Source organism: Drosophila novamexicana, unplaced genomic scaffold (genome assembly GCF_003285875.2).
Source record: "Drosophila novamexicana strain 15010-1031.04,08,12 unplaced genomic scaffold, DnovRS2.1 tig00000387-arrow-pilon, whole genome shotgun sequence".
Lineage (NCBI taxonomy): Eukaryota > Metazoa > Arthropoda > Insecta > Diptera > Drosophilidae > Drosophila > Drosophila novamexicana.
Genome location: NW_020824800.1, coordinates 810955 through 822980, shown reverse-complemented (window position 1 = coordinate 822980; position 12026 = coordinate 810955). Strand labels below are relative to the sequence as shown.

The window sequence follows — 12026 nt, the reverse complement described above, 5'->3', positions numbered from 1 at the left end:
TTCTCTTTTCGAATTTGGTATATTATTTTCGCTTCTCGATTAAGATTTTTAAGCGTTTCCTAACCCTTGACATCCTTACCGCGGATAATTGTCTAAGGATAAAGTGTCTCTTATCTAATCTTTGCCTGCGATAGTAATAACTAGCTGCAACCTTCCATGTGCACTAAATATGTCGAAGATTCATAAAATTGATGAAATAAATGAAAAAACCAACATTGCAAATTGTAAATGTATTGCCTTTGGATTTATTTACCCAAGTGTTTAGCTGCTATTCATATGTGATAAAAAAATGTAGAACCAAATCAAATAATAATATTATAGCAGGGCTGACGAGCGTAGTGAAAAATGCTCAACAGGTGGCAAAAAATTAATGTCTTAAATTTGAAATCCTAATACTATTTATTTTGATCTTTCGGTCATCATTTAGCAAAGTATCTCTAATTATATACATTGAAATGGTTAAACCTATGTAGAGGGTATTATAATATTGCCAAGACATATATAACGCATAGAAGAAGACATCTTTGAGCCCAAAAATTATATATTCTTGATCAGAACTAACAGCCAAGATGATGTCCATTCGCCCGTCTATCTGTTCTTATGCGAACTGGTCTCACAGTTTTAAAGATGTCATCACGAAGCATTCCATAGGTCCGTAATTTTTCTGCTGCAATACACTTGTCAAGTCGGCCAGATCGGGCTACCATATCATATTGCTGCCGTGGAAACAATCGGTCGAAAAGTAGGTTCTTGTAAGAAATACTCTTTTGTTTGTCAGGATATCTTTACCGAATACTTCACTAATAAGTGTCACTATATTCCCTTACATATATGCAACATATTATTGACATCGGGCTGTATCGGTCGAAACGTAGCTTCTTGTATGAATATAGGGAGATTACGCATTCAGAATCGAAAAGCTCATAAAGTATATTCAAGCAACTGGTTTCGGAGCTTGATCAAATTGCATCAACATCTTTTTTTCGTCTATGCTTTTAAATATCTATATGCTTGATTAACTTTTTAGATCCTAGTATATTTGGTGTTCATAGTTCACTTAAAGCGGAATCAATGGTTCACGGAAGCCAACCCTTAAGTCAGAGCGCATTGTCATCTGATTTATAGCTGTTTATACATACGTTGTCCAGATAAAGACTGTTGCTATCAATCGGCACTCCAAAATGGGCTTACTGATAAGCGGCAATATTACACATATACACAAATATATTACCCCATTGATGATTCAGCTCAGTTGATTCACAATTGAACAAAGTGATTTTATTTTGAAGAAATTTTTAAATGTTTTGAAATGATTTTATATTGACAATTGTGAAAGAAATTCGTCTCAGCAATTTCCTGATCTTAGCAAATCCAAGCTGCGTCCAGCCCTCTCCAACTCGCGACGCGCACAATCGTATAGACAGCGATTCGGGTAGGAGATCAAATTGCTGGCACAGACCGGATCATAATTGCGTGGGCACGGACAGATCCTTCTGGGCACCTCCACCTTATCCTCCTCCTGCTCGCCGCTTACAAATGCAGCCAGAAGCAGGCACAGGGCCAATAGCAAATAAAATTTCATTTCGTTTTGTGTACAGGTTAATCCACAAGCTGCTCAATATTGATACTGGCAGTGTGGTTTTTTGTTTTGAGTGGGCCAGTTCCATTGGCTCGATTTTATGTATGGGCCTTATCTTATCGCGCGTGCTTTGTAGTTTGACTTTTATTTTTAAATATATGTATTTGTGTTTATTATTCGGGTGTATTCAATAGTAAAATTAATATTAGGCTTTGCTTTCAAATATATATATTATATTTAAGAATATATTGACTCATTTTATTCTTATGTTCTGTTTATGCTTCAACCAGACGCGCTTTTTTGCAAATGCTTTAAAGCTGTTGCGTTCAAACTCTTCCGCGTTGCCAACTATTTGGTATTTTGAAAGCTCTCTCGCGTGCTCATTTTTGTCTTCGAGATTGGATCGTGCCGATATATTGACGCACCATTGCAACAAACTTCGGTTAACGCAGTAATGCTTAGAATTTGATAATTATTATATGTGCTCGTTTATATACTATCTCGCAAATCAATATCTCCAACGCATTATGATCTAGATTTATAAGTCAGTTAGGGTACTTATGACATGCAAGAATAGAGGTTTCCCAAAGTCTCCAACACTGTTTTTTTAATTTAAGAGACAATTACGCTGTGAAAGGAATTTTGAGCAGTAGTCGTCTCGACACTTACTTTTTTACTAAACTTTAGATAAGTCCATATAATACATTTTTAACTAAATTAAGATTCTTGTTTGCTCGTGCGTGCTCACGCAAGCGACACGCGCCCATCTCTAGTATCAATAAGCACACACACACTCTCTCTCGTTCTGCTTATCAGCAGGGCCACCTTTTAGAGGCCACCGATCGTTCTGAGCTCTTGATAATCGGCAGGTGGCAAAAGTAATTGGCGTAAAATAGTAGTTCGCCAGCTTTGGCTCTTATTTGCAAAGACACTCACTTCAGTTACAATGTTAATTAACGAAATGCCATCATATTTATAGCTTTTATTTTGTATTTTATATTGTATGTCAATTTGTGCACTCTATTGTTGTCTAACTAAGTACTTTAGCTGTAATTCACTCAATTTGAAGAACTTTGTGTCACTGGGGAAATCAGCCTAAGCACATGATAACTTTTTCTACTTAGTTTCAAATGTGGCATAGCCATGCGCATTGCTAGCCTTTGGCCTGCCCGCTTGGATGTGCTGCTGCTGGTGCTGTTGCTCCTGCTCTGGCTGCATAGCTGGTTGGATCCGCCGAGGGCGGAGGCAATCAATTGCCAGCCGTGTAAATTGCTGGAGGCGCGCAAAGCGCATGCAAACGAAACGCTAAACAATTTCAAGAAAACACAAGCACAGTTTAAATAGGGGCTGCTATATACGCGACCGGCGAGGGGAGTGGCACAGATGTTTTTTTTTTTTTTTTTGCAAGTCGGAATAGTCAACAGCTTGTTGACTAATTAGCAAAACTGACGCATACTCAGATAGTACTTGGCCCAAGCCAGCCCCTCCCCCTCCCCCTCTCGTTCACCCTCTCTCTATCTCTTTTCATTTAACAGAATACAGTTTGCTTTGCTTTTGACGCTCAGTGCAAATTCAACGCTCGACGCGCAACGTATTGCGACACATCTCATAGAGTCTGGAACCATCTCGCAGATACTTTGGAAATCATTCATTTCGGTGGCAGCGCCTAATTATCTCAAGTGAAAATGAAGTCTTTGAATTTGCTGGCTTTGCTCGTCTTTGCTCTGGCTGCCATTTGGTTGGGCTACGCCGAGGCCAGTTTTTGTCCCTGCGACCTTAAGCAGAAGGGGCAGGTGTGCGCCTCGAATGGCGTTACCTATACAAATCGCTGTGAGTTCGAGTGCACGCAGCGGGATTACAAGAAACTGGGACGACAACTCAACATTCAGAAGATGGGGCCTTGCTAACTGTGGACGGATCTGCATTGTGAATAATTTCGGCTGAAAGCTAAAGTATATATATTCAAATCATAAAAGTACTTCTCATATGTTAATCGTTATTTTAACTATCATTAATCAATTGTAATTAAAATTTGCTAACTACGCTGTTTCTCCTACGATAATTCAGATGAAAAAAAATAGTGGCTGCGCTTGAATACTTTTGTGTTTTAGTTTCTTATGTACTCGTACAATTTAAAGTTGTCCAGGTAAGATGATTAAACGTTATTTGATGGGTTGATTATGATGGGAGAGAGAGAGAGAGGGAGAGACATATCTACCAAAGGAGCTCGGAGGCACGCAAACGCATTATATACGATTGTCCCGACTCACCAGTTACCCATTACGTTTCTGACACACATATAGCGGGAACATTGATGGATGAGCTGGAGGTGGAAACGGGTTTAATTACAACCATTCTGATTGCCACTTTCAATGAGATGCGCCGAAGCGTAACTCGATTCATGGCATGGTATGCAAATATTGCCATTAAATGCTAATTAAAAGTATCAACGACTACGTCATCAAGTTGTCGGAGCTCGGTTCACTGTCATTGATAGTCTCCGACTTGTCGTTCAAATATGCCCCTCACGTACATCAATCAAATTGTGCATAATTAATCGACAACGCCCGCCTGCAGCGCGTCCACAATGGTGCCCATTTCGGGCTACGGATTTTCTGATTTCTGTATGTGATTTATGAACTGTATTACGCTTTTGTTAATTGAATCTCAATACGTGCGACACGAATGTCAAATTACTCAAAATGCCACCGTGCAACACCGTTCGGCAGCAACAGATATAAGTGGGGCACATTTATGAAGCATGCTGAGCAGCGGCACTGCCGTTTGCTTTATGACAGGAAGCTGTCAGCTGCGTTAAATAAAGAGAGTGTTATTAAAAAGATAATGCTATGTTGAGTGGAATGACGACATGAGCCTTTATCTCAGTGTGCATTAGCCTCAAATCTGTTAATAGGCTGTCTCGAGGGCAGTTTGGGGAATGGAAACTGGTTGGTATCTATCCATATTGGCGTGCTCAAAACTCTTTAATGATTCGAAAATGCATATATTGTTTTTATAACACCTAATCCAAGTGAGTATGACCCGGCTTTGCACGGCCAAGCTTACATACAGCCATTTTCCACCTAGGTGGTAGATTTTACAAGAATGAAAACTTAGATTGAGCCCCGATCAGACCGTTAGCAAAAACGTCCCATTCAACCGTTTCTAACCCATTCCCGCACTTGGAACTTGGATTTTTCTAAAACCACGTCTTAGCATGCCTGAGATAGCTTTCGTATCTTCGTATCTTATCTTAAGTAATAAGCTATTCGAATTTTATGCTGCCTACTTTTTGGATTACATATAAATAGGATTGTCACTTAGCTAAGCTTTTGATACACATTTGTACATAAAGTCTATAGGTAAACATTTATTCCTGCAATAATGGAAGGTGAGAAAAATAAATATTATTTCTTTGGCAGCTTTTAAGGCTCTTATTTGCGATTTTTGTGCGCTTGGCCTTGTCTCAAGGATTTTATATAAGCTTTTAGATTTCAAAAATATGTGCTGAGCTTATATTTGACACAAGATATGTAGATTCGAATTATGTCATCGAGGTTAACAGCGTGCAATTAAAAGCAAAAGCTAACTAAATACGTCCATGCCCGACCAATAAATAGGAACTTAGTATAGCCTTTTTCATTACATATGCACAAAGCCCTACATTAGACATTGCCAATCTCTACGACTGACAACAAAGCAAGTTCGTGTTTGTTGTTGTAATCGATTTTGATAACAAGTATTTGATAAGCGTAAACGTATTCACATCAAATGGCAACGCAAATAGCAATCAGAAACACGTATCTGCCGTGTGTCCTGAATGGAACTGAACCAATTTGCTGACGCTTAAGGGTTGTCAGACCTGAACAAAATGCGAGTAAACAGGTATGAAAAAAACAAAAAAAAAACACGAATATACAATTATCTTTGGGGTGCAGACGATTAAATACCCTAACAGCCATATGACAGTTATACGCAATCATCTTTAGATTTTATCTGCATATCAGGCAGCAATTCAATATATGATATTGCTATTTGATAAGGCAATAATGTTGGAAAATTGTTGTCAATATGTTTGTCAAATAATTTAACTCAAGACTCAAAGAAAGAAGGTTTCTCAACGCTTAAAAATAAATTGGTTTTATATTCTTGCAGCGAATATTATAAAATTGACGTGAAATGTGTAATACATAGAAGGAGACATCTCTGACCTTATTAACTGTATATATTTATGATCAACCACATCTGTCTGTCTGTTACTTTGCAAAATGGTCTCTAGTTCTTAAACCTATCCACCTCAAACAAAGCATAGGATCATCTTTTTGTTGCAGGCAGTCGCAACCGGCTGAATCAGATTATCATACAGTTGCCTTGGGAAATATCGGTCGATACTTAACTTTAAAAAACTATCTTGATCAAGCTGGAGATATATTGGTTTCACTGTGCTCCTTACATGTAGATCGATCTCATAATTCTTTATCATAACAATGTTTCGGTTAAAAATTAATTATTAAGTTTTTGTTCTTTAAGTTATCGGCATTTATTAGTTTTATTATGTCAAGCGTAGTTAATTTTCAGCGTGACGAAAATAGACGTTGTTTCTTGTTTATGGCAACATATTGTTATCTGAATCTGTGGTATTTATCGGAGATTTTGTAAAGCTTTGCTGGTGAAGGCGGAATCCGTCCACGTGTCATGTCAATCAGCATTACGCAAGATGATTAAACTTGAATAAGACTTACAGGTAGTACCCGGCATTGCCTGGCTATAATAATAATTTTGAAGTGCTATTAACTATTAATTAATGCCTCTTCATCAGTTTGAATTATCAATTATTCTATCTTATTGCTTAAGTTCTTACTAAACAAGTGCAATCTTTACATTAACCCCACCGCTCCAATTAGTTAATCAAGTTAAATTATCTTAAATGTATCACATAAATATAAATTTAAATAATTTAAAAGGATTGTAGTCAGCATTAGTAAGATGTAGACTATATTAAACCGTACTCTGACCCATAAAACAAAAGCTTTTTGCGGTCGTAGATGTTTCCTGCAATGTTATTTACGTAACTCGACAGAACTACAAAACCCTTTGCCAGGGTATATAAATCTAATCCTAACCATATGTTTTGAGAGCGTGCATTAAATTTGAATGAAATCCCCGCACGAATTAATCGGAGTCCGTTTTTTCTTGCTGTTGGTTTTGTCTGTTTATTTTTTTTTTTTAATATGCCAAGCTCGCACCGCTTTGATATTATTAAATATTTACATATTAAAATATGTACGCGTAGGCTGCTATTTATTCATGTGGCTGCGGCTGTGGCGGCTGCCGCTGGGATCGCCCCCAAATTGAAAAGTGGCCCAAAGATGTCTTGCTGAGTGCGACCTCCATAAAACGAATTTTGGCGTTGTTTTGCCGCTTTGCGACGCAATTCAATCAGTGTACGACCTGCAAATGAAAGGTAAGCCTCGGTCTTCGTCCTGATATCGCCCAACGGTTAGGTGGCAAACACTGCCTGACAGACAGACGGACAGGCGACTGGGGCGGATTAGTCAGCTTCGCAGTTGCTCTCGACGAGAAACTTTTTTGCGCGCCATAATTCAAACTTGACTCGAAAGGTATATCGACCTGTATGAAAATCAGGGCACAGATACAAGTGCAAAGCACTCGAGCTGCGCCACCTTTTCCTTCTCAATCAAATGTCAAACCCTTTTCATGTTGCATCTCCGGTTTTCAACGGAATTTAATAAGTTGCAAACAAAAATCGTGCACTTGACGCCGGGTTAGCCTCTGTTGAGTTGCTTATTTGGCTTTTTTGAATGAATAAATAAATATAAATTTTATGTTTTTCGTTTGCACAGCCTTTTGCAGGCACAGGACGATCACGTTCTCATGTTCCCGTAAAACATGTTCTTGGTGTACACGGCCGTGCACCTAGTAAATATCATGCAAGCAACAGCAGCTTAATTACAATGTTGCAAATGTTTTAATTAACTAACCAGAAGCCATATTTGAACAAGGAGGCCGGAGCGGCAAAGCGAAATGACACGCTACCCTTTGCACGTCCGTTGTTTGTTATCCGAGCGGCTGCTGGAAGCGGGTTTCACTTTTGTGCACCGGCACGCAACGGAAGTTCGCGGTGGAAAGTGAACAAAATGAAAATGCAACGTGCTAAGTGGCCAGGGATATGCGAAACGCAACGTGACAGCATGACAAACAATCGGATAAAAAACAAGCAAATTATAAAAACATTCTAAGGTGGTTGAAGTTCCTGGCCATATTCCAAAAACCAGGGGAAAGATCAACTACAATGATTGCAGAATCAGGTTCAAATACGTGGATAACAAACAAAATGGAACACTCAAATCGAAGTCAAGTAAAGTAAAAAGAAATTGCTGAGTTATAGTCAAAAGTACACATAGCAGTACGAAGTTATATTCAAATATATTCAGGCAAAACAAATACACGACTTCGCACAGGAGCTTGCGAAATATGTAACTGCAAGCAAGGATATCGTGTAGTTTGGCGTATGGACGCTAAGATAGTGAATATGCTTATATGCTATTTAGTTATAGATTTAGTAATAGATTTTGTCGAGACTCTGTTTTGGGATGAGCTTAACTGAGTTTAGAAATCGAACTTCAATTGTGTTAGGTGCTCCTCAAACCAGGAATATCTTTGGATTTGTTTATTCGAACATTGTTAAAATGTTGCCCAAATTCAAATTACTTTTGGTTTAAATTAATTTAATTTTGCCTGCAAGTTGTGTACAGCACATTAGGAAGAATTTTGCTTTTAAGCACTTCAACTAAGAATTTCCTGATAAATGAAAAGAACACTTGAATAAACTACTGGGCATAAGAAATTTAATTTGTGATGTATACTCGAATTTTTGTTGAAAGGAAAATCTTGAATTATAATAATATAGAATTAGTGCTAATAAGAAATAATAAGGTAGTCATACCAACTAGGAGGGGATCAAGTAATTTGAACAACAAATTGATACCGAGCAAGTTTGGTATGCATCAGAATATGTCCGTAAATTCAATTTTCAGAATTTTAAACAAAAAATGCCACTAATACTTATGGAAAAGCTCGCTGCTTTTGCTTTCTTTGAAACTAGATTATTAGAATTTAATTGCGACCACAGAACAAACAATACAGCATTGCAACTAAAATGTTAAATAATTGATTAAACTCAAACTGAGTGTGCTCTGGGCATGGCAGCAAAAAACTTTCTCCACAACTTGTTGTTTATTTTTGTCAAATGTAATTATTAACTTAGAGCTGTGCCTGAGCGGAACTAGTTTTTGAGCTGTGTTTATGTTCGCATTCGCAAGAACAAAACAAACAGAGAAATAATTAATTAATATTCTTCTCAGCTTTTGTTCTAGTCCAGAACTTTAATGTTTGCAGCTCGCCAATCTCCCATTCAATGTCAAATGTATTTAATTTTCCACTGCTTGGTCAGTTGGACTCTTCCCATTGTGAAGCCCAAATGAAATTGTTTTGTATTCACATGTAAGACGTGTTGACCGTCCACGAACCAATTGGAAAAATATTTGAGTTGATCTAATCTAACGTAAATAATTAAACCGGAATTCCATGGTAGCAAACAAAGACGGCGGCTATATAAGGTCGTTCGGACCGTACGGATGCATACAGTGCATAGTTACAACTTCAATGGGTTAAGATGAGTTTGAAGTGGAGCTTAGTTTTGGGCCTATGTTGGCTCCTTTTTGCGGCTTCGTCAGAATTAAAAAAGCATAAGCCAAACGAGTTGGAAGACAATATTAATTGGTGGCGACACGAGGTCTTTTATCAGATTTATCCCAGGTCCTTTAAGGACAGCGATGGCGATGGCATTGGTGATCTTAAGGGCATCACCTCCAAGCTGCAGTACTTTGTGGACACTGGCATCACGGCTATCTGGCTAAGTCCCATTTACAAGTCACCCATGGTTGACTTTGGGTACGATATATCCGACTACAGGGACATCCAGCCGGAGTATGGCACCCTGGAGGACTTTGATGAGCTGATCGCCAAGGCCAATCAACTGGGCATCAAGGTCATTTTGGACTTTGTGCCCAATCACAGCTCTGACGAACACGAATGGTTTAAGAAGTCCGCTGCTAGAGAGCCTGGCTATGAGGATTTCTATGTGTGGGAGGACGGCACACTTTCGGACAATGATACTCACGTACCGCCAAACAACTGGGTATCTGTATTCTCCGGCTCCGCATGGCAGTGGCACGAGGAGCGACAACAATTCTATTTGCGTCAGTTTACCAGCGGACAGCCCGATTTAAACTATCGTAATCCTGCCGTGGTGCAGGCCATGGATGAAGTTTTGTTGTACTGGCTGCAAAAGGGCGTGGCTGGCTTCCGCATCGATGCCGTCATCTATATATATGAGGACGAGCAGTTGCGGGACGAGCCCTTGAGCGGCTCCACCAGTGATCCCAACTCAGTTGATTATCTGGAGCACATCTACACAAGGAACCAGCCGGAATGCTATGGGCTCATTCAGCATTGGCGTCAGCTGTTGGACAACTACACGGCCGATAATCCGGGACCAGTGCGCATTATGATGACCGAGGGCTATGCGGATCTATCGCTGCTAATGAACTACTATGAAGATGAGGACGGCGTGCTGGGCGCCCACTTTCCCTTTAATTTTGACTTTATTACCGAGCTGAATGCAAATTCCGTGGCTCAGGACTTCGTATACTTCATTCAAAGATGGCTGACCTATATGCCGCCTGGACACGCTGCCAATTGGGTGATGGGTAATCATGATAATCCGCGCGTTGCATCTCGATATGGCGTTGGGACTGTGGATGCCATGAATATGCTGATGATGACTTTGCCGGGAATCGGCATTACCTACTATGTAAGCGTAGCTGTGCTCTAATCTGTGGCTCTACATCGAGGTTTTTCCTTCAGGGCGAGGAACTCGGCATGGTAGACTATCGTGACATTAGCTGGAACGACACGGTGGATCAGCCCGCCTGTGATGCTGGTCTTGACAATTACAAGTGGGTCTCTCGCGACCCCGAACGCACTCCAATGCAGTGGAGTGATGAAAAGAATGCTGGCTTCTCCACGGGAGATTCCACCTGGCTGCCTGTGCACCCGAATTATCAGGAGCTTAATCTGCTCACCCAGCAGGAGGCCACTTTCAGCCATTATAAGGTCTATCAATCGCTGATCAAGCTGAGACAATCGCGAGTCCTGCGGGATGGCACATTTACAGCCCAGGCCCTTAATCGACAAGTTTTTGCTATCAAGCGGTGAGTGGTTACCTTTTCTTTTTATTGAGCAAACATCTTTTATATTATCTGTGTGTTTCCAGCGAGTTGAGGGGTCAGCCCAGCCTGCTAACTGTCATAAATGTGAGCAATCGCACCCAGCAAGTCGATGTCAGCGACTTTATCGATTTGCCCAATCGTCTTACATTGTTGGTTGTGGGCGTCTGCTCCCAGCACAGGGTGAGTGAGCGTCTTAAGCCCGCCGAGGTCAAACTGTCGCCCCATGAGGGTCTAGTTATACAGCTCAAAGCTCGCAAGTAGTTGAATATATTAAAAAAGATGAATTTAAACATGAAATGTGGCTCACGGTAGTGAGAATGTGGATTACACTTTTATTTTATCATTTATAAGGAATTGCCAGAGCTTAACCCGCACCGAAGAACAGTGGGGCTAATAACATTATTATATCATGCTAATTAAAAATATTGCAAAACTTGAAGGAATTTAATATTTCGTTCGAAGCAGATGTGACAAAAAGGGGTTCCTGAATCGAACCTCAAGGCTAGGCATTGGATTGCACCGCGAACAGAACCACCCAAAAATTTATTTAATTATTTATTTATTATTTTATTTTTAATAAAATAAGATAGAGTTTCAAATACAACAGATACCTTGAAACTAACGTTGACAAAAGGAATTGGTTTAAAGGCGTTCGATTTGTCTCTAAGGCAAATTCCTTTTCTATTCTCCGATATTATCAGAAAGAGAGGTTTTTCTCACTCTGGTTGCTTATACCTTGATCGTTATGACCAACTTAAAAGCCGGCCAGCTTAAAATAAAGTTATTATCGTAAAGTGAAACAATCATCTTCTTAAAGTAGAGCAATTTTCGCAAAGGCACGCATTGGAGAATTTCATGTTTAATGATATTAACTGCTATTCGAGCAATATTTATATATACTATATATATACTCATCTTAGCAATTAATTTGAATTTCCATTTAATTATATTCCCATTGCCTATTTACACTTTAAAGCGTTTTGCACGTTTTAATTGAATTGTGAATACTTGTTGTTGCCCTCATCCCTCCTGCCCCGCATTGTACGTGCCGTGCGTCGTTTGTCGTGTTGCTGTCGTCGCACTTTCTCCAAAATATTTCATAATTGTCAACGCTTCTGGGCAGCGGTAGATAA

The 12026-nt window shown here is 39.5% G+C and overlaps 4 protein-coding genes across 10 annotated transcripts in view; 2 read left to right on the top strand and 2 right to left on the bottom strand.

The window, feature by feature from the left end:
* LOC115759683 (calcium/calmodulin-dependent 3',5'-cyclic nucleotide phosphodiesterase 1) overlaps positions 1–12026 on the bottom strand; it is a 57027-nt gene that overhangs the window by 34139 nt on the left and 10862 nt on the right. The window lies entirely within an intron of this gene.
* Positions 1265–1710, bottom strand: LOC115759688 (serine protease inhibitor Kazal-type 1). Its single transcript, XM_030700681.1, has one exon. It carries the CDS (start codon positions 1580–1582, stop codon positions 1346–1348), a length of 237 nt encoding a protein of 78 aa, XP_030556541.1. The 5' UTR covers positions 1583–1710; the 3' UTR covers positions 1265–1345.
* On the top strand, positions 3143–3674 carry LOC115759689 (agrin-like). Its single transcript, XM_030700682.1, has one exon. It carries the CDS (start codon positions 3265–3267, stop codon positions 3484–3486), a length of 222 nt encoding a protein of 73 aa, XP_030556542.1. The 5' UTR covers positions 3143–3264; the 3' UTR covers positions 3487–3674.
* On the top strand, positions 9245–11332 carry LOC115759686 (maltase 1). The gene is made up of 3 exons (XM_030700679.1): positions 9245–10475; positions 10529–10875; positions 10938–11332. The coding sequence occupies exons 1-3, from the start codon at positions 9276–9278 to the stop codon at positions 11152–11154; spliced, it is 1764 nt and encodes a 587-aa protein (XP_030556539.1). The 5' UTR covers positions 9245–9275; the 3' UTR covers positions 11155–11332.

What these genes read in the sequence shown, in the direction of transcription:
- LOC115759686 (XM_030700679.1), top strand. Translation starts at nt 9,276, where the DNA reads ATGAGTTTGAAGTGGAGCTTAGTTTTGGGCCTATGTTGGCTCCTTTTT. An exon ending in GAATCGGCATTACCTACTAT is followed by an intron (nt 10,476 to 10,528) that starts GTAAGCGTAGCT and finishes TTTTTCCTTCAG; the next exon opens with GGCGAGGAACTCGGCATGGT. An exon ending in CAAGTTTTTGCTATCAAGCG is followed by an intron (nt 10,876 to 10,937) that starts GTGAGTGGTTAC and finishes GTGTGTTTCCAG; the next exon opens with CGAGTTGAGGGGTCAGCCCA.
- LOC115759688 (XM_030700681.1), bottom strand. Translation starts at nt 1,582, where the DNA reads ATGAAATTTTATTTGCTATTGGCCCTGTGCCTGCTTCTGGCTGCATTT.
- LOC115759689 (XM_030700682.1), top strand. Translation starts at nt 3,265, where the DNA reads ATGAAGTCTTTGAATTTGCTGGCTTTGCTCGTCTTTGCTCTGGCTGCC.